Source organism: Vulpes vulpes, chromosome 11 (genome assembly GCF_048418805.1).
Source record: "Vulpes vulpes isolate BD-2025 chromosome 11, VulVul3, whole genome shotgun sequence".
Classification (NCBI taxonomy): domain Eukaryota; kingdom Metazoa; phylum Chordata; class Mammalia; order Carnivora; family Canidae; genus Vulpes; species Vulpes vulpes.
The window spans coordinates 5,762,231-5,784,440 of NC_132790.1; the positions used below are offsets into that span (position 1 = coordinate 5,762,231).

The window sequence follows — 22,210 nt, forward strand, 5'->3', positions numbered from 1 at the left end:
CTGAGTTGGTTGAGTGCCTACCCTTGATTTTGGCTCAGGTCATGATCTCAGGGTCCTGGGACCAAGCCCTGTGTTGGGTTCCGTGTCCAGCAAGGAGTCTGCTTGAGATTCTTTCTCTTTCTCTCTTTTTCTTTCTCTTCCCCCCTTCCTTTTGTCCAATATCCCCACCTTTTGTGCTCTTTCTCTCTCTAAAATAAATAAGTCTTTAAAAAATATGTGATATGGGGCAGCCCCGGTGGCCCAGTGGTTTAGCACTGCCTTCAGCCTGGGGTGTGATCCTGGAGACCCGGGATCGAGTCCCTCGTCAGGCTCTCTGCATGGAGCCTGTTTCTCCCTCTGCCTGTGTCTCTGCCTCTCTCTCTCTCTCTCTCTCTCTCTCTCTCTCTGTGTCATGAATAAATAATAAAGTCTTTAAAAAAATGTGATATGTGCACACACGTGCACGTGCGCGCGCGTGCGCACACACACACACACACCATGGAATATGATTCAGCCATAAAAAGAATGAAATCTTGCCATTTACAACAACATGGAAGGATCTAGAGAGTATAATGCTAAGCAAAAGTCAATCAGAGAAAGACAAATACCATATAATTTCACTCATATGGAGAATTTAAGAAACAAAACACACAGATAAAGGGAAAAAAGAGAGAGAGAGAGAGAGACAAAAAAACCCAGACTCTTAACTGTGGAGAACAAACAGATGGTTACCAGAGAGGAGGTGGGTGAGGGGATGGGTGAAATAGGTGAAGGGAATTAAGAGTACACTTATCTTGATGAGCACTGAGTAATGTATGGAATTGTGGAATGACTATATTGTACACCTGAAATGATTATAATACTTTATGTTAACTACACTGGAATTAAAATTAAAAAAGAAAAAAGAAAGACATCTTACTTGAATAAAGTAGCACTATGTAGAACAAACTACAAATTCATGGTCAATTTAATAAATAATTTTCCACAAACAAAAATAATCTATGGGAGATGTTAGCACAGCAAACTGAAAAAGAAAAAGGCCAAACAATTGGAAATGAAGAGAAGAAATCTCTGACTCAGATTATTAACAGTAATGTGAATGAACTGTCTGCTCAGAAAACCCAAATGAAGTTAAATAAGAATTATTAGAAATAATAATGGAGTTTTCAACATATTTAATACACACAAAACACAGGTAGGAAACATAAGTTTTAAAAAGATACCATTTACAATAGTAACTAAAATTGAAAGTACCTTTAGATGGATTTGACAAAAGATCTGCAAGGCCTATATGCAGAAGTTTAAATCTTTATTTAAAGTCATTAAAGTCCAAAATAAACGTTCATGAAATAAAAAGACCTCGCATTATAAAAATGCCAGTTGTTTTTATTGAAACAACTGAAATGTCATTTCAAACAAAAAAAATTTTCCATATGGGGTCTGATAAGATATTTCTAAAATTTGTAGAGAAAGAAAAGACAAAAAGATAGCCAAGATATTTCTATAGATGAATAAGCTGGTAAGACTTGACCCACCGGAGGTCCAGACTTACTACAGAGCTGTATTCATTAAGAGTGTAGTATTGGTCCAAGGATAGACAAATCCTGGAACAGAATGGAGACTTAGTAATAGCCTTGCACTTGCTACATGGCATAAGCGGCACAGTACACCATGGAGACTGAAGAAGAGGAACTTCTCAGAAATTGGTAAACACAATTACATATATGTGTGTATGTGGAAAAGAAATTAAATTTGAACATAGCAAACAGAAAAATATCTTCCATGTATAAACAAACTTCAAAAGAAAAAGACAATGTTAAAATGTTAAAAATTTAGAAGCAAATGAGAATACTTTTTTGATCTTGGGGTAGGAAAGGATTTATTAAATAAGACTTAAAAAATGCTAACCCATAAAAATTGGTAAATTCTGCTGCTTTAATAGTATGTACTTTTGTCCATCTACACCACAGGTTCCACAGAGAGTGATTTAGCCCACAAGGGTATATTTGCAATGTCAGAGACTTTTTTGGTTGTCAGAGCTGGGGAGAGGGTGGGCTACTGGCATCTAGTCTGTATAGTGTCTAAAGATGCTGCTAAACCACTTGCAATGCAGAGGACAGGTCTCCGACAACAAAGAATTATCTGGATCAAAATGTCAACAGCGCTGGGGATGAGAAAAAAAGACGAAATTTACGTTGGGATAAAATATATGCAACCCATATGACCAAAACCCAACCAAAAATACAGTTATAAGGTATTCCTAGAAATCATTTAGAAAAAGATAAATCGGTACAAAAATGGCTCTTCACCTCTTCACTGAAGAGGAAACACTTGTGCCAAAAATGCTCGTTTGTGTTATCAGTCAGGGACAGGCAAAATAAGACCAAAGTGAGATTATCATTCATACCTTCCAAATCTGCAAAATTTAAAAGACAACAAGAAGTACTACAGCAAATATATATTAAAATGAACATGTAGGATGCCTGGGTGGCTCAGCGTTTGAGCATCTCCCTTCTGCTCAGGGAGCAATCCCGGGGTCCTGGGATCAAGTCCTACATCGGGCTCCCTGCATGGAGCCTGCTTCTCCCTCTGCCTATGTCTCTGCCTCTCTCTCTGTGTCTCTCATGAATAAATAAAAATCTTCAAAAAAATAAAATAAAATGAACACTTATTTGCTGCTTATATCCAAACAGAAAGACAAAGAGGAAGGGCACAGAACCCCTGAGAATTTTCAGACCATATCAAAAAGATGGGCATTCATGGAACTGGAATCACAAAGGAAAGGGGATCACCCAGTTCAAGCAAGAGGCATCTGCCAGGAATCCCGGGAGAACTTCCCTGTGCTCCATTCGGATTCCTAACTCCTCAGTCCCCGCACAGTAACCAAGATCTTAAATTTAACAATAATCACTTCCCTGCTTTCCTAAATATGGTTTTGCCATCTATGTGATCCATTGTCAGTTAATTACTAAATGAGCTGTAAGGTTTACAATGGGGTTTGCTATTTTGCAGATGGAGGTCTAATTGTTCCAGCACCAGTTGTTGAAAAGACCGCTCTTTCTTCAATGAACTGCTTTTGCACCTTTGTCAAAAATAAAATGGCCATATTTACGTAGATTTATTTTTGCAATCTGTTTCATTAATCCAAATATGCATCCAGTCAGCAATCCCACCGTCCTGATTCACAAAGTTTTACAGTAAGCCTGAAGATCGAGTAGTGCAATTTTTCCAATTCTATTATCAGAATTGTTTTGCCTATTTTAATTCCTTTACCTTGTATATAAATTCGAGAATCTGCTTGACTATATATATATAGAAAGAAATTCTGCTGATGTTTTGATTGGAACAACAAATCTATAGATCAACTTGGGAGATAACCAGCATCTTTATTAAATTGAGTCTTCCGGTCTGTGAACACAATATTTTTCTGCATTCATCTAGATTATTTTTTTTCCATGAGGATCTGTAGTTTTTAACATACAAATCCCATATATTTTTTTAGATTCATATCGAAGTATTTCATTTTATTTGGGGTGCTAACTACTTCTGTACTGATCAATGTTTCTTGCAACCCATAATTTTGTCTTGTGTTCTTTTCTTGCTCAACTACACCTTTCAGTTCTTTTTCTAGTGAGGGCCTATGAATGTTAACTCTTGTTTTTCATGTCTAAAAGTTGTCTTTATCTCACCTGCTCTTTATACAGTAGTTAAACTGGTTCTAGACATCTAAGGTACACATTTATTTTATTCAGAATCTTGAAAATACTGTTTTCGTATCTAATGCTAAGAGTAAGAAATCTGTGGACAGTGTAGATAATAGTCCTTTTTTCTTCTGAAATATTTTAAGATTGTTTAGCTCTCATGAAATCTGGAGTTTCACCATAATGTAGCTGGGTGTAAATTTAATTTTATTTACTTTACTTTATACTATGAATTCTTTTCATTTCTAAAACTCATGTTTTTCTTCATTTCTGGAAAATTTTCAGCAATTACTTATTTGAAGATTTTTTTTCCTCCACCATTTATTGAATTCTCTTTTTCTGGAACTACTAGCAAGTTAATATAGAAATATCTTAATATACCACAAAATAGCTTCCTGTCCATTAATTTTTAAAATTTCATTGTCACTCTGATGTGTTGTACAATGTGAGAATTTCTCAGCACTATTTTCCAATTTTATAATTCATTCAGTTGTGTCCAGTCTCTAACTGATATCATCTATTGTACTCTTTACTTAAAGTACCATGTTTCTTTTATGTGTAACTGATTCTTTTTCAAACTAATTTGCTCTTGTTTCATTTATATCTGTTTATATTTAAATCATTTCCTGACCATTTTATTTTTATTTTTATTTTTTTTTAAAGACTCTATTTATCCATAAGAATATACAGAGAGAAGAGAGAGAGGCAGAGACACAGGCAGAGGGAGAAGCCGGCTCCACGCAGGGAACCTGACGCGGGACTCCACCCCAGGGTCTCCAGGATCATGCTCTGGGCCGAAGGTGGTGCCAAACCACTGAGCCACCCAGGCTGCCCTTCCTGACCATTTAAATGACATTATTACCTTCTTTTATGTTTCTAGGCTTTGCCAGAATCTTTCTAAAGATCACTTTCTAAAAATTAATTTTGCCAGCTGCCTTTGTAGCATGAAATCTCATCATAAGTTTTGGAATTCTGGTTTGTAGGCTTAATTTTACTTGCTTCTTTCTTCTTTTACTTCCCTGTGTGTCTGTCTCTTTTCCTCTCTGTGCATATTTACTCTCACTCTTGTGTTTGGTTTAGGGGTTATCCCCATTCTGCCTCCAGGTTCTCAATCTAGAGCTGGGACTTAAAATAACAGCTTAGTTATTTCTGTACGGCAACTGGGATGTGGTATATCAGATACTGCTTGCAAAGATACGTCATCTTCTTCCTTTGTCAGCACATGAAATAGAACCCTGGTGTGAGCTGTGGCTGAGCTGTGGGGAGAGGCAGAAGCTGACCTGTGAAGGAGGCAGGAGCAAGGGGTGGGGTGGGGGGTGTTTTCAGCCTTCTTTCATGGAGAAAGGAGAACAAACCCAATCCCTAATGTCAAGAACAGTTACACCGGCCAAGCCCCGATCTTAAGTGGAGCACTTTAGTCCACTTGATACTTGTAGGTGCTAAAACCTGATGCTGTCATTTCCTAACTAGGAACCCTGCAAGACGACAGGCTTATGATTCTTTCTCTTTTTACTTCTGGAAATTTTCAACTTAGATTTGATATCAACTATCATCATCTCTTTTGAGAATGTGTTCATTATTACTATGCTTTTGGAACAGGGAGCAATCCCTTCACATAATAAAACTTTATGCATGACCAATATTTGTGCCTACGTGTGTCCATGTCATGTGGACAGTTTTATAGCATTCAACTTTCAGCAATCTTGAGAAATAATATGCAACATATAGAATAATGTACAGAGGATATAACATTTAGATTTCCCAATGGAATTTCCTTTGGAGAGGGGGATAATACTTGACACTCAGCTTCACTGAAGCAATAAAAATCCATATCTATAAGCCTATATTACTTTAATGCATTCCTGACTTGATTAAAAGTGAGTTTTTGCTCTGGGCTTAACCATTTGTTAACAATGATACCATGGGAATCAAAGAATTCTATCTTCTTCTGAAGGAAATCCCTCATGGTTACTTAAATCAACAAAAATTTCTAAACCATACATACGGATAAATGGCTTCTTTAATGTTTCCAAAGATCTGTTTTCCAGTCATGATGATGGTCAACTGGGTTGTCAATTCTATTAGACAGCCTCCAGGGTCACACTAGTCAGAAGCAAGAAGAAAAAAAAAATGAACGATGGAAGATAGACTTTTGCAACAAAAGAGATCTCAGACCTGAAGACTACAATCTGAAGATTTTAATGGGAATGGATATTAAAGGGATATAGGGATCCCTGGGTGGCGCAGCGGTTTGGCGCCTGCCTTTGGCCCAGGGCGCGATCCTGGAGACCCGGGATCGAATCCCACATCGGGCTCCCAGTGCATGGAGCCTGCTGCTCCCTCTGCCTGTGTCTCTGCCTCTCTCTCTCTCTCTCTCTCTCTGTGACTATCATAAATAAATAAAAAATTTAAAAAAAAAATAAAATAAAGGGATATAAAGAGATCCTTGACTCAGTAGTTTCAAGCAGGATCACTAACCAGGTACGAGATAGCTGCATTAGATTCAGATTGCTGGGTCTCGTTCTTAGAAAATCCTAAATCTTTCTGTCTGGGCCAGGGCTAGCAGTTGTTATTTTCTCCATGTGACTTGGATGCACAGGCAGGTATGGAAACCACTGATGTGGTCTAGTCTAGGACTCATGGTGGAGCCCTTGTTATATTTCTGGAATGCTGTCACCTATTCTTTGCAGGAAGCCTTCAGGATTATAGACTCACTTATCCCATTTCATAGGTCATATTCTATTCCTAAATAATAAGTACAAAATAAGTGCTTGACCAAAAGGAACTGGAAAGTCCACCAGATGACAGGATTGTAAGACCAATACTCTCTGTGGAGAGTATCAGTGTCTTAGACTTCTCTTAAATCTTGATAAAAATCTGAGTTAGTACTGGGCACACAAAAAAGTATAATATTGAGCTCCTGAAGCCACAATCTCTCAAGAGAATTCTTACCTCTTCACTTCTCCACACATTAAACATATATGTGTATTTTCCGGGATAGCCCACAAACTTCCCTTTAAAGAAAGCTACGTAGAAGCAGGACGAGTAAAAATTCACAAACTGAAACAGGAACATTTTCAAAGTAAGACTGCTCTCATATTCCTGGTAAGTTCGAGGAATTTCTGTTAAGTAATAAAACACCAAGGTTAAATTATGCATCTTCCTGTTTCTCCCCGAATTTTGTATTGTCTGGGACAAGTCACAGTATTAGTCATATTATTCTAACAGCCTATTGAAATATGACCGGCTCTTTATCCTAACAGACCAGTGTTAAGTAACTACAGATTTGTGCTCGGCTGTTAGAGACTCCATACTAACCTAATCACCGGAGAAGCCTAGGAAGCAGTCATTACTATTTTTAGAGAGGTAAAATACTTGCCTGGAGTCACACAGAACACGGAATTCAAACCCATATCAGGCTGGAGAGGCTTATGCTCACCCTGTACCCTCGCTGATACCCTGTGAACATATCAGATCTCTCTCTCTCCTTCTTGTCTGTTGTCAATCACGTTTAAACAACGTAAAGGGCATCTTCAAGGACAGAGGATGATTTCCAAGCTACATTGTGTTTTCCTCTCATGAATTAAATGGTTATACCAATTTTGAAAATACTGTCATACAAATGGTGGCAGCAATAATACATTTTCTCTCTCCTTTATTTAAAATGCATGACCATGATCTATCACTTACTGAATTCCAAAGATTAAAAAAAAACAAATTAGATTCCCACAACATCAGAGAGAAGCATCAGAAGGTGTAAGAGAGTCAGGGAACATGTATTTTTGAGCTGATGATCTCCCAGCACCATAAGTTGATCCAGTCAAACTGGTGACAGCTTCAATGATACTGAAATGGTAACACATATTATTCTAAAGACACAGATAATTTCTCCCATATAGTGAAACTTAGCTGCATTCTTACAAAATCTCTACTGCATATACAAGTGATTTTTATCACTGAAAATTTATTTTTTAGATGCTTTGTTTTCAAGTACTATCTGCTAGATTTTTCTTTAATTAACAGAAAAAAAAGCAGTAACATTGAGTGAGAACTAGCAATCTGAGGATAGCGTTTGATCAAAGTTGCTTCCTAGTGTGTACTCTGGTGCTCAGTAATGAGTGCAGTGATGGTGTGCTGACTTCGAGAAGGGGACCAAGCAGGGAGAAGAGATGCTGAGGCCTGGGGTGGCAGCTCGGCTCTCACTTCCAACTTGCTGGGGGCAAGATCAGAAGCCACTGTGCGCTGCGCTCCTCTCCCTGACTGAATCTCCCACTTCAACTCTCACCCCTTCACCATCCCTCCCTGCTGTAGAACTTTTCATCATTTGAAAGGAAAAGAGGGGCATCTGGGTGGCTCAGTTGGTTAAGAGTCTGACTCTTGACTTCGGCTCAGGTCATGATTTCAGGGCCGTGATCTCAAGCCCCACATAGGGCTCCGTGCCAGGCATGGAGCCTGCTTAAGATTTTCTCTCCCTCTCACTCTGCCCCCACCCCTGTCACCACGTGCATGCACACTCCTATTTCTCTCTACCTAAAAATTAATTATTAATTAATTTAAAAAGGAAAATAATCTAGGGTCTAAGACCTATGGCAACTGAAAAGAAAAGCACTACGTTTTAGGCTTATTCAGGAGGAGCTGATTGTTCTGTTTTTCCTGCCTGTCAAAATCAAGTCACTTACAAAAACCATACACATAAAAATTATCTGTGTCTTAAGAAAAGAGAGGATATTACTTAAAATTCAACCAGTCTGATCAAGGGAAGATTAAGATGAGAATACTCAAAAAGATCTATAGAGCCCTAATTCTTCTGTTTAGTTCTTTTTCTTGCTTCCACCATAATGGTCCTAAATATGGCTGTTAGGGGATCCTGACTACCAGCCTATGCATCTACCTGTAGAGCAAAACTGCCATTGAAAGTGCCTTTAAAAACTGCCTTTAAAAAAAAAGGTTATTTTTTGGGATCCCATTTGGGATGGTCCAAAATGGATGTATAGCACTATTAGGAACATTTTCAGTGTCACACAGATGACCTGGTCAGCTTACCCATTTTTGTAATCCAGGCAGATATCTTTTCATAGAAGAAATTCAAGATCAAGATGATGATAAAGTTCAAGCAGGATCCGGTGAGTGATGTGGTTATCTGGGGAGTGAGGAAACTTTTGACATGCTTCAAGGAAGCTTCACTTTCCATAAAACTAGCAAATGTGGCAAACACTGACAGGCGGTACACAATCACAGCGACCATACACGCGATGACCAGAGCCATCTGGAAATGGGAAACAAGGAGTCAGTCACTCGGTCTCTGCACATCTGCAATGCATGCACATCTGAAGCATACGCTTCTCTTCGTCTCATTATGTTAAGATTAGCACTCTGACTTGGAAAGCAGACCGAGCCAGTCTCTCTCACCAGAGATGTCGGGAAAGAGCCCTGGCAAGGCAAAAGGGTTGGAGGGAAGACAATGCATATGGTAGCAGCTGGGGGAGTCTAAAACATTGCCCATCCTTTAGGCCTGTCATCTACCAAGCCTTGGAAAACTAGCCAGAAGGCCAAATCCTGCCCATGGCCTTACTTGCTCTTGTACAGTTCTTGAGTTAAAAATGGTTTTTTGCTTTTTTAAAAGGTTTAAGAAAAAACAAAGATGATTACATGCCAGAGACTATTTGTGGCCCACAAAGCCTAAAATACATCTGGCCCATTCCCAGGAAACATTTGCCAACCTCTGTCCCACGCTGTAATTAAACAGATAGTGTGAAGGCCATGTCCTTTGCCAAGAAGAACACATTTACTCATTCTATTCTATTTCATTTCCCCTCAGAATGTTGCCATTAGTGGTCTGATATGCCCAGTAGTTTAGACATTTGGATAGATTCTGCATACATTTTAAGCACTTCCCATATTGCAAAAGCACAAAGATCTGGGGATACCTTTATCTTGATGTTTGGAAAATCTGACTGTGAAAGTTGAGGGATCAAATCAAATGGAATGAGTACTAGAAATAAAAGATAGAATCATCTTTCTGGGACCACACTCTAGGTCACTTCTCAAGCAGTGCCCTGAGTTGATTATTGCCCCCACCCTTTTACTTCTATCACTTCCCCTCAGTGACTATTACATTGCTAAGAAAACACACAGTTAAAATTGAAAAATCAATACCTTTAACTAGAAATACTAAATATAAAAAATATGGGATACTATGAACTGGTAAGGTTAATAAGCTCATGTCAACAGCTGCTAATTATTTGTGCTTCAACATGCTAAACTCTCAGAGGGTAACACTGCTTCTTTTCCTAAGATTAAAGGCCTACTGTGAGAGGACATATATTTGGAAAGTGGAGGACAGGAAACAAATTGGTGATAGAGGAATCTATTAGCTAAGAGGCATGGAAAAAACCTGACTCCCTCACAATGGGCTATTCTAATTAAATTCTTCAAGTAGAAGCAATACTTTCTTCTATTTATCTTGGCAAGAAAATAAATCGTATATGCTTTTTGTGCATTTTATGTAGATTAAGTGGAGATAAAGATAAATTAATGATATTTGTAAAAAAAAAAAAACCTATATAGTCTGTAAACAAATCGTTTGTTACACTGTTCTGGCTTCAAGAATTAATGAAGTGCTGGGAGAGGGCATGGGGCAGGCTCTAAGATGAAGCACTATTCTCTCCCCACAGCTCTTTTTCCAAGGTTCAATTATAACACATCCATGTAGATCACATTTTATTTTCCATACGAGCTCTTTTCAAGATAAAAAGATTGGGAAGGGGGAGGAAGGAGAGGGGCTCAAAGAGCCACTGCAGATGAAACTGCTGAGTTAACCCTAATATGACTTCACAGCAATGAGACAAGAGCAGTTTTACAAGAATGCTCACCCATAATGTCACCGTAGCTCCTGATAAAAAGTACCATGGAAGACGACTACATAGAGGCATGTATGGTTCCATTTCCTGCAATTTTGAAGAAATCACAGAAAAATTCAAAATCTACCTTCAAAGCTGGGACTCCAAGCATAGTCAAGACCACAAAACCCAGTTAAAGTAGAAACCTCCCTCAGATTCCACTAAAGATCGTGGAATGCTATATTCTAGCAATGGCTCCTCCTCTTCCAGTAGAGACCTTGAGCACTCTTGGGTGAGATATTTCACACATAATATGAGACATTATGGATACACACTATATCCTCAGTGTTGACCTAAAGTGGTATTCAGGGCTTGGTCGACAGGAAACAAGGTCAAAACCTGAGGACTGCTGCCTAAGTGGGCGTGCTTTAGTGATCTTACAGTTTTAACTCTAACTGAATTGAATCGAACTGCATTGCCCCATAATTGCTACGTATGATATTAAATAGGCCGTCATCTTTATATTTACAGGATTGTGTTCCTCCACACAGGTCAGGGGACCAGACCATTCTTTACCTTAATGTTTTTCTAAGTCATTAATGGAAGATATGAATTACACATCAGCTGGAATTCTTAGCTATATCAAGAGGCAGTTAGAGCCTAGCCAAGAAAAATTACCACAGAGTAGAAAATAGCTGTCAGCAGAAATCTAAATCATGTAATTCTACCTAGAGGATAGGAAGTTTAGGGAGGGTTTTTATACCTTGAGGATTTTTAGGGAAGATTGAGTGCAAAGAGAACTCAACAGAAGGAACAACTGTCTAAGAGCCCTACTGAATGTGTGTGTGTGTGTGTGTGTCCAAAATGTACTTGCTTGTGTATGTGGGTTTGTTCGTACGTGCGTTGTGTGTCCATGCATATACGTATGTGTTCTCAATACAGACTCAAATGTTAGGTCTCTGGTCATATTGAACCACTCAAGAAGCGCTGCAAGTAAGTCAAAATACTTTATTTCCAAACCATTAAAGTGGATAATTCACAGATAATCAATCCATACTGTTTTTCAGCTGGTTTCAAATGTAAACATTCAATACACCTTGTTTTTATGGCAATAATTTTAGGCCTGTTTTTAGTTTCTTTTTTACACCAGGAAATGTGAACAGATACATATCATGTCATTATTACGGCAATTTCTCCTTTAATATATTTTCTTATTGTCATCCAGCCACCCAAGTGGTTAATAGATTTTCTGAGGTGTTTTTTCCCTTTGCTCATTTACTGAGTTTTCGGTAATGTCTTAATAAAAGTTAATAAATGTCTAGTGAATGTGTGAGTGCCTAAACTGTGAAAATAATTTTGAGTATTATACTACAAGAATAGTGTCCTGAACACAGCAGGAAATTCTGCTGAAAAGATTATGTTACAGACATATTCTATTCTCCCTTTAACAGCATCAGGCCACACAGATATTGTAGATGATGGAAAGGTAGGGACACTAAGACTATGTGGCCAAGAATGTGGTCTTTGAAGGCAAAGTACCTTGTATTTTCACATGAAAATGATTTAAAAAAAGGGGGTACCAAGGAGTCAAATTACTCAGTCAACAATGTATAGGTGACTCACCAGAGAGGGATCCCAAATCTAGACTTTGCTGTCCAAACACCAGTGCAAAGATCTTCCCATTATGATAAATTTAAAGGGACTAGGTGAATAAAATTTAGCCTAATAAAACAATCACTCATAAGCTCACTATCTTAATACAATACCATTTTAATTTGGGCATATTAACTTAGTATCATTTCCATACGTATATATTTATATGCTAAGTCCACTGCATACACATAATTTTCCATTTTCCTTTTATTTAACTTATTACAAAATGATGTTATTTCATGATATGATGCCTTGTACTTGCTTCAAAATAATCTAATGGCAGGGAGGAGAAAGGGTAAATAAAACAAGACTGTCCAGAAATCAGTATTAATTGAAGCTGGTTGATGGGTCCTTCCTGGGGTTCACTATACTTGTCTATCTCCTTTTTTAATATATTTGAAACATATATTAGAAACAAGTACTGAAGATTATAAGATTTATATGTTGGAGAATTTTTAAAAATATTTTATCTATTTATTTGAGAGAGGGGGGGAGTGCATGAGTGGCGGGAGGGGCAGAAGCAGAGAGAGAAGCAGGCTTTCTGCTTAACCCACGAAGCCACCCAGGCACCTGCGTTGGAGAACATTTTAAAGGCAAATTAAAATATATATTATTATTTTGAGGCAACTTTTTTTTTTCTTTTAACTGATTTGGATTTTATTCTGATAATGCAAAACTATTATTCAAGACTATGACAAGGTTAGCTCTGGCTTTACAAAATATGTTAAAAAAAAAAAAAAGACAGAAAGGCCTAGAGCTGTTGTTTCCAAACCAGTAACCTATGAACAAGTTAGAAATGCAAATGTTCAGGTCCCTCCCCACCCCATACCTATGCAGACTCAGAAAACTCTGGGGTTGGGGCCTGGCAACAGGCCAGTTTTAACCAGCCCTTCCGGGTGATTCTAATGCTGACTAAAGTTTGAGAACCACTGGTCTATAGAACAAGGCCAGACTGGAGGTCCCGCTTACCTTACAGGGTTGAGAATCAAATTGCACACAGTGTGTTCACTGAGAAATGCCACCCCTTTTGGTTCCCTGATCTACCTTAGTCACTGCATTCATCTTCCTGTGTTTACACATAGCTTCAAATTCAGGTCTCAGCTGAAGCTGCTGCTGCTCCTCCTCAAAGTCCACCAGGTCCCACTCATATTCCATTCTGGCTTGTCGCTGTTTCCAAAACTCCAAAAACAATGTGACTGTAGGCAAAGGAATGTATAAAAGCAAATGTAATCAATAGATGAAGAAATAAAGTAAATAACAAAATAACCAGGGTTTTTTTTTTTTTTCCCTCTACTTTGGAAAACCATTTGGTTGAATGTCACTACTATGTTGGCTTAAGACCATGTAATAACACTGAAATAACTCATATATAAAAATTCAAGTTAATTTCGTAGCAGTCCATGCAAGAAAAAAAATCTCAGGCAACAGTATTCTCTTTTCATTCAGATAATCTGAACTTATATTTAGACTTAACTTTTTACTAACACCTAGATTTTTTGTTTGCATGTTTTTTTCTGAAATCATTCCTGCAATTATATCAGTTTCTCAGGCTCAGGTAAATTTAAGGAAAACATGAGAGCCATTTCCATAGCACAATCTCTGTCTGTGTCTCTGTGTCTACCTCTGATTCTCTCTGTCTCTGTCTCTGTCTCTCTCTCTCTCTCTCTATATATATATATATATAATTTATAATAAACTTTCAATTGAAGCATAACATATTTACAGAAAAGTACACAAAACAAAACTGAATAATTTAAGGAATTTTCACAAAATAAACACTCTTGTGTAATCAGCATTAATATAAAAAAATGGAACATGACCAGCACCTCCAGAAACACTCCCTTATGATCTTCTAAGACATAAGTGTAACTAGTATCCTAGCTTCAAATATTATAGGATAGTTTCTCCTGTCTTTGAACTTTACATAAATGGTGCCATACAGCAGGTAGTTTCTGCATTAGGCTTTGTTTTGGTTCGATTCTTCTAGTAAACTGAATCCATATTGCTGCGTTATTTTCATTGTTGTATGGTATTCCATTATTTAAGTAGATCACAGTTTTTTTTCATTCTCAGGTCCATGGACGTTTGGGCCATTGCCGGGTTTTTTGCTATTACAAATAGTGTTGCTGTAAATATTCTTGTACTATATCTTTTGGTGGGCATATGCATGTCCTTCTGTTGGGTATATATCTAAGAATGGAACACTAACACAATCAATATGGATTTATATTCTATCACCTGTGTTTCAAATTTTATTTCATCTGACTCATTCCCTACCTACTTATATTTTAATTTTTTTTAATTTTTAAGTTTTCCAAAGGAGGCTCCACACAAAGTGTGGAGCCCAATAGGGGCCTTGAACTCACAACCTTGAGATCAAGACCTGAGCTGAGATCAAGAGTCAGACACTTAACTGACTGAGCCACCCCGGCGCCTCTTTTCCTTGTTGTTTTTAAAAAATATTTTATTCTAAGACCATTTAACCTGCCTTCTACTCTCTTAAACAAATTTTAAATTTATTTAAGGTATGTTACAATACCTTATTGTTGACTATTGGCACAATATTGTACAGCACATCTCTAGAGCTTTAGATGTGCTATTTATCTTCCGTAACTGAGACTATCCGCCCAATGATTAGTTACTCCCTTTTTCCCCTCACATCCCCTAACCCCCAACAATCTCTATTCCACTCTCCTGATTCTATAATTATGACTATTTTAGATATTTCATATAAATGGAAACATGAAGGATTTCTCTGTGACTGGAACTGACTGTAATGTCTTCAAGGTTCATCCATGTTTTCGCATATTGCAGAATTTCCTTCAAGGGTGAATAGTATATCAACTATATATACCAACAGTATATGTGTATATGTCTATATCAATTTCTTTATCCATTCATCAATGGACATTTAGGTAGTGTCCACATCTCGCTTATTGTGGATAGTACTGCAATGAATATAGGAGTCCCAACACCTATTCAAGATCCTGATTTCAGTTATCTGGAGTAAATACTCAGAAGGAGTATTGCTGGGTCATACAGTGGTTCTATATTTAATTTTCTGAGGAATTTCCATAATTTTTATGGCTGCACCATTTAGCATTCCCACTAACAATGTAGAAAAATTAATTATAATTTTCCACATCCTCATCAGCTCGAGTCTTTGGTTTTTGGTAATAGCCACCTTGACAGATGTAAGATGACATCTCATTGTGGTTTTGGTTTACATTTCCCTGGTAACTAGTGATACTAAGCATTTTTCATATACTTATTGGCCATTTGTATATATTCTTTGGCCATTTGTATATATTCTTTGGACAATGTCTAATTTGAGATCTTTGTCCATTTTAAAATCAGGTTATTAGGGTTTTTCACTATTGAGTTACAGGAGTTCCTTATGTATTTTGAAGATTAACCCTTATCAGATACATTATTTGCAAATATTTTCTGCCATTCCATGGGTTGTCTTTTTAACATGCTTTCTGTGCTGCATGGACACTTTTTACCTTGATGTAGTCAGTTTGTTTTTGGTTTTTGCCATCTGGGCTTTGGTGTTAGGGCTAGGAAATCATTTTGCCAAGATCAATGTCATGAAGTTTTTCCTTAAATTTTCTTCCAGAAGTTTTATATAGTTTCAGGTTTTACATTTAAGAGTGTATCCAATTTTGAGGTGATTTTTGTGCATAGCCTAAGATAATGATTTAGTTTCATTCTTTCACATGTGGTTATCTAATTTATCAGCACTATCTGTTGAAGAGACTATCCCTTCCCCATTGTGTATTCTTGGAACTCTTGCTGAAGATTAGTTAACCATATATGTATGGGTTTTATTCTGAATTTCATTCTGTCCCACTGGTCTGTATATTTGTCTTATGCCAGTGCCATATTATTTTGATTACTGTAGATTTGTAATTTTGAAATCAAGAAGTGTGATGTCTCTAGCTTTGTTCTTTCTCAAGATTGGCTTGGCTAATTCAAGACTTCTGTCATTCCACATGTCTTTTTTTCAGTTGTTTTTCCTACTCCATAAAAAAATGCCATTGGGATTTTGGTAGAGAATGTACTGAATATTTAGATCACTGTGGGTAGATGGAAAAATTAATAATATTGTCTTCCAATCTATGAGCATGGGATGGCTTATTATATTATTCCTCCAAATATTTATAAACATAGGTATTCTTTGCTTTGCGTAGTTCCAAAATGCATACATTTCAGTTTCCGTGGGTTAGTTACATAACACCAGTCCCCCAACATGACTCAAATTTCAAGTACCACAGTATATTACCTGTGAACTGTTGCATAAAGTACAAATTTTATTGTTCTTCAAATCACAAATCACTATATAAATAGCAGATACGTATCATGATTAGTAACCAATCCCAACACTTTAAATGCTGTTGGTATTTGAACCACTACATATCTGTGATTCCATTAATGCACAGATAGAAATGCATGCATTTGTGTTTTCTCCTGGTATTCCATATCACATCATACGAAAACAGATATCAAAAGATAGAACTGATCAACAAGGATGAAAATACAGCAAGAAAAGTGATGGTAAAACATAAATGGAATTATAGTCGAAATGGAAGTCTCTGAGAATACTAACATTGCTGCCATTTGAGAGACTCTACATATACAGCCAGAGAAACTTAGCAAAAGCAACCTACTGACATAAGTGAAGAAAGCAGTTGTGAGAAAGAGGATGATGTCCCATAGGAAGTGATGCTGGCAAAACTTTCAGCTTAAATGGACTCTCAGAGATAGTTCGTTACAACGAAAGCACAGAGGATAAGCTAATGCTCATACCAGATTTTTCTATCCTTGGGGTACTTTTCCTACCCTTTTCTCTATCAAAATCCTATTTTAAAAAATTCCAAACAAATCCCAAATCTTCTAAAAGTTATCTCAATTCCTCTAGTCAAGAAGTAATTCCTTCCTTCTCTGTACTCAGCACTTACAATTTCATGAGAGAATGTATTAGATCCTGGCCCAATTAGATTGTGACCTTCTTAAGAACAGATTATATTTCACTCATTTATTTATTCATTTTTTAAATTTAATATTGACTGAGGCAGTTGACTTTTACTCAATTATTCATTTCTTCACTCATGTACTCAGTAGATACATTGTTACCAGGAGAACAAAGTTTTAAGAGCATAGAATAATTAAGCAGTGTTTTAATATTCCAATCTGTCCCTAAAAAAGATCTACCTGCATACTTAGAAGCTACTTCCTGAAGGTCTGGCTTCCAACCAGCCTGCGTCTAGGTGCTGACTGAGTTCTTCCCCCTTTGGGACACTGACAGGCCTTGGCATACTCCCAAATACTGGGAACTACTAAATACAAAGAAGGCAGTGGGGACAATCACAGAGTTTAGAGAAACAACCAAAAGTTCAGACTGAATTGATCAAAAGATTCATCTCCTATGCCAAATCACATGGTCAGGACTGGGAGAAATAGCTGTTTTATCAACACAGAGAGACAAAGCAAATGAAGAAACATAGGAATAGGTTCCAAACAACATCAATGACAAAACAAAAAAAATAAACCTAAGCAAATGACCTTAAGGAAATGGAGATAAATGATTTACCTGATAAAAGAGTTCAAAATAATTATCATAAAGATGCTCACCAAGGTGAGGAGAACGATGTATAAAACAAAGTGAAAATCTGAAGAAAGAGACAGAAAATATTAAAGAGTAATAAACACAAGTAGGAGAGCTAAAGAATGCAATAGTGTATTAAAAATGCTCTCAAAGGCAGAAGAGAGTAAGAAAGGGGCAGAAAACTTACTCAAAGATATAATGGTTGAAAAACCTCCCTAACATGGGGAGAAAAGAATCTATAAACTCTTGGAAGCCCAAAGCATTCCAAATGAGTCCAAAAAGACCCACACTAAGACACACTGTAATTAAATTCTCAAAAGTTAAAGGCAAAGAGAGACTCAGAATGGCAATAGGAAAACATCTTGTTATGTACAGGGGAACCCTCATAAGACCACCAACAAATTTTTCAGCAGAAACTTTGAAGGCCAGAGAAAGTGGCATGATATAGTCAAAGTGCTAAAAGACAAAGACATCAGGAGAAAAGAAAACTACAGGCCAATATTCCTGATGAACAGAGATGCAAAAAACCTGAATAAAATAGCATCAAGTCAAACTCAACAATACATTAATAGGATCATACACTATGACTAAGTAAAATTTATTCCAGGGATACAAGAATGCTTCTACATGCACAAATCAATCAATGTGGTCTACTACATTAAAAAAATGAATAATAAAAAATTATGGTCATCTCAACTGATGCAGCAAAAGCATTTAATAGAACTCACGATAAAAATTCTCAATATGGGTATGGAGGGAATGTATCAACATAGCAAAAGTCATATATGACAAGCCCATACTAAAATCATTCTCAGTGGTGAAAAGCTTTTCCTCAATCATCAGAAATAAGACAAGGATGCCCATTCTTGCCAGTTTTTTTTTTTCCAATAAAGTACTAAGATCCTAGGTAGAGCAATAATTAGCCAAGAAAAAGAAAGAGATGACGTACAGTTTGGAAAGGAAAAAGTAAAACTGTCTCTATTTGTAAATGACATTAAATTATATAGAGAAAGTCCTGAAGATTCCACCAAAAATAGAATAAAGGAATTCAGTAAAGTTTGAGGATAAAAATTAATATACAAAATTAGTTGTTTCTATACACTAACCACCTAACTATCAGAAAGGAATCCCATTTCCAGTAGCATAAAAAGGAATAAAATGTCTAGGAATAAATTTAACCCAGGAAGTGAAAGATATGTACACTGAATACTACAAGATATAGATAAAAGAAACTCAAAAAGACATAAATAAATGGAAAGCTATTTCATGCTTATGGTCTACAAGAATTAATATTATAAAAATGTCCATACTACCCAAGAAATCTTCAGGTTCGATACAATCCCTATCAAAATAACAATGACATTTTTCACAGAAATAGAAAAAACAGTATTAAAATTTGTATGGAACCACAAAAGACCTGGGATAGTCAGAGCAATCTTGAGAAAGAAGAACAAAGCAGTAGGCACCACAATTCCTGATTTTAAAGCTATAGTAATTACATTTTGTAATCTATATTACAAAACTATAGTAATCAAAACAACAGAATAGTGGCATAAAAACAGACACACAGATGTATGCATCAAAATCAAGAGCCCAGAAATAAACCCATCCATGAATGATCAACTAATATTTGACAAGAGCCATGCATATTCAATGGGGAAAGAACAGTTTCTTCAACAAATGGTTTTGTAATTAACTGGATATTTATTTGCAAAGAAATAAAGCTGAATCCCTATCTATCTTAGACCATATACCAAAATCAACTCAAAACAGATTCTAGACTGATTAAGCATAAGACCTGACATGATAAAACTCCTGCAAGAAAACATAGTGGTAATGAGCATCTTGACATTGGTCATAGCAATGATTTGTAAGATTTGATATAACATCTAAGGCAACAAAAGCAAAAATAAAGAAATGGGACTACATCAAACTAGAAAGCACAGCAAAGGAAATCATTAACAAAATGAAAAGGCAACCTACAGAATGGGAGAAAATATTTGCAAATTACATATTTCATAAGGGAAGTATGTATGTATGTATATATATATATTTATATACACACATATAAAGAAATTATACAACTCCACAGGAAAACAAAACAAAACAACAATCCAATAAAAAAATGGACACAGAATCTAATTAGATATTTTTCCAAATGGCCAACATGGGAGGCAACCTGGATGGCTCATTTGGTTATGCAACCAACTCTTGATTTTGGGTCAGATCATGATCTCAGAGATCAAGCCCCGAGTCAGGCTCTGTGCTGGGCAAGGAGCCTCTTTATGATTCTCTCTCTCTCCCTTTCCCTCTGCCCCTTGCCCCCCCACTCATGCACACATATGTGCTTGCACTCTCTTAAAAAAATTAACGAACACAAAAGGATTAGTGAGGCTCAACATCACTAATCACCAGGAAGATGAAAATTGAAACCACAATATCACTTCCCACCTGTTAGAAGTGTAGCTGTCACCAGAGGCAAGAGATAACAAGTGTTGGCAAGGATGTAGAGAAAAGAGAACTCTTGTGCACTGTTTGTGGCGATGTAGATTGATACAGCCACTAAGGAAAACAGTATGGAGGTTCCTCAAAAGATTAAAAATACAACTACCATATGATCCAGTAATTCTGTTTCTAGGTATATAGACAAAGGAAACAAAAATCCCAAATTTGAAGTGATATCTGCATCTCCATGTTTACTGCAGCATTATTTACAATAGCCAAGTCAGGGAGATAATCAATGGATGATGAATGGATAAAGAAAATGTGGCATATACATAGACAGGGAATAACACTGAGCCATAAAAAAGAAGGAAATCCTGCCATGTATGACAACATGGAGAGACCTTAAGGGTGTTATGCTAAATGAGATAAATCAGAAATACAAATATGTAGGATATCATTTATATGTGGAATCTAAAAAAAATCTCATAGAAACATTACAGATTGATGGTTACTGGAGTGGGGGATAGATGGGTGAAAGTGGTCAAAAGGTACACATTTGGGACTATAAGATTAATAAATTCTTGGCGTATAAGGTACAGCATAGTGATTATACTTAAAAATATTGCATTGTATATTTAAAATCGTTAAAAGAGTGGGCCTTATATACTCTCATCATAAGAAAAAAATACTATGTGATGTGATGATGCTAACTAAACTCACTGTGGTAATCATTTTATTATACATATACATCAAATCATCATGCTGTACACCTTAGACTGATACAGTGTTATATGTTAAATAAATCTCAATAAAATGGGGGGGGGGAGTGGAAGTGACCTAAATGTCTCAATAGAGAAGTGCTCAGGTAAAATGTGATAAAGTCCTACTCATTCTATTCAGTCATAAATACACATACACACACATATACCTACACATTCCCATACCCATTGCTCTGGAAGGAGTCTTGTCACTCACTTTTTAACAAACAATGAGTAGATTTAAAACTCTGTATATCAGTTATATAAAATTATATGAATACACATGCCCACACATGAAGCAAAAGATTCTGAAAAATCATGGCCAAGATATTTCTATTTCTAGTAATTTTAACAATAATTTCTCTCTACTTCTATATACGACTTGAATTTTCTATGAACATGTATTTTCATTATGAACAAAAAGCTAAACAAATAAATAAATAAAATGCACTTCCTATCTGGCAGACAAAGTACTATTTTCAGGTCTCAACGCCTTGAACTAGTGCTGGCCCTTTAGCCTAGAGTGTTTTTTCTTCACATCCATTCCATCTACTCATCCTTTGATTGGGCTTAATTATTTATTAGTGGATGTACTAAAACAAATATCCTTAAAGTTCTGTTTTCCTAGAATTTGGCCACAATCCTCAAAAATCAAAGGTAAACCAATTCACTAGTAAGTAAACTTCTCCAAAAGTTGTCTGCATATTCCACATACGACTGTTTCTCGATCTGTGACAAAATGGAAGGTTGCCATGGGTGCACAGTCTCCCTCAATGGGAACAACTGAAAACTATCTATATTTGCTATAATTTGCACACTGATCAGCAGTGAATGAGAGAGGAAAGACTTGGCAGCCACAGGATAAAGATGCAGCTGTACTCAACAAAGTCGGGGGTCATCAGAGACCTGCCACTAGGATTTCTCTATTCTCTGTTGTTTGAATCGGGCTCCTCTCTTTAGACATAGCAGCCAAGCCACATTGACAGAAACCCATAAATCCCTCTGCTTCACAGACTGCCCCCCCACCCACATTCTGGTGTCTTTTTTCCTGGGTCGGGTTACCCTTGTTCCCTTGCCCACTTTTCAAATGCACATATTTGTGATTATTAAAGACATATTTTTAAATTGAAAGGGGAAAAAAGTCTATTTTGGTTTTTTTTTGCCCAGAGTCCCCTATAATTTGGGACATGTTTTATAAATCTTTGGGCTTCCTCCCAGTAAGTTACT

At 36.7% G+C, this 22,210-nt stretch overlaps 1 protein-coding gene across 4 annotated transcripts in view; it reads right to left on the reverse strand.

Annotated features, from left to right (window-relative positions):
- The window catches only part of ANO5 (anoctamin 5), a 91,302-nt gene that overhangs the window by 14,144 nt on the left and 54,948 nt on the right, over positions 1 to 22,210 (reverse strand). For all 4 annotated transcript variants that reach the window (XM_072725389.1, XM_072725391.1, XM_072725388.1 and 1 more), the window contains 5 exons: positions 13,217 to 13,368; positions 10,553 to 10,627; positions 8,724 to 8,946; positions 6,633 to 6,802; positions 5,686 to 5,783 (listed from right to left, as the gene is read on the reverse strand). In XM_072725389.1, coding sequence (XP_072581490.1) covers positions 5,686 to 5,783; positions 6,633 to 6,802; positions 8,724 to 8,946; positions 10,553 to 10,627; positions 13,217 to 13,368 — 718 coding nt within the window. The remainder of the gene's footprint in view (positions 1 to 5,685; positions 5,784 to 6,632; positions 6,803 to 8,723; positions 8,947 to 10,552; positions 10,628 to 13,216; positions 13,369 to 22,210) is intronic.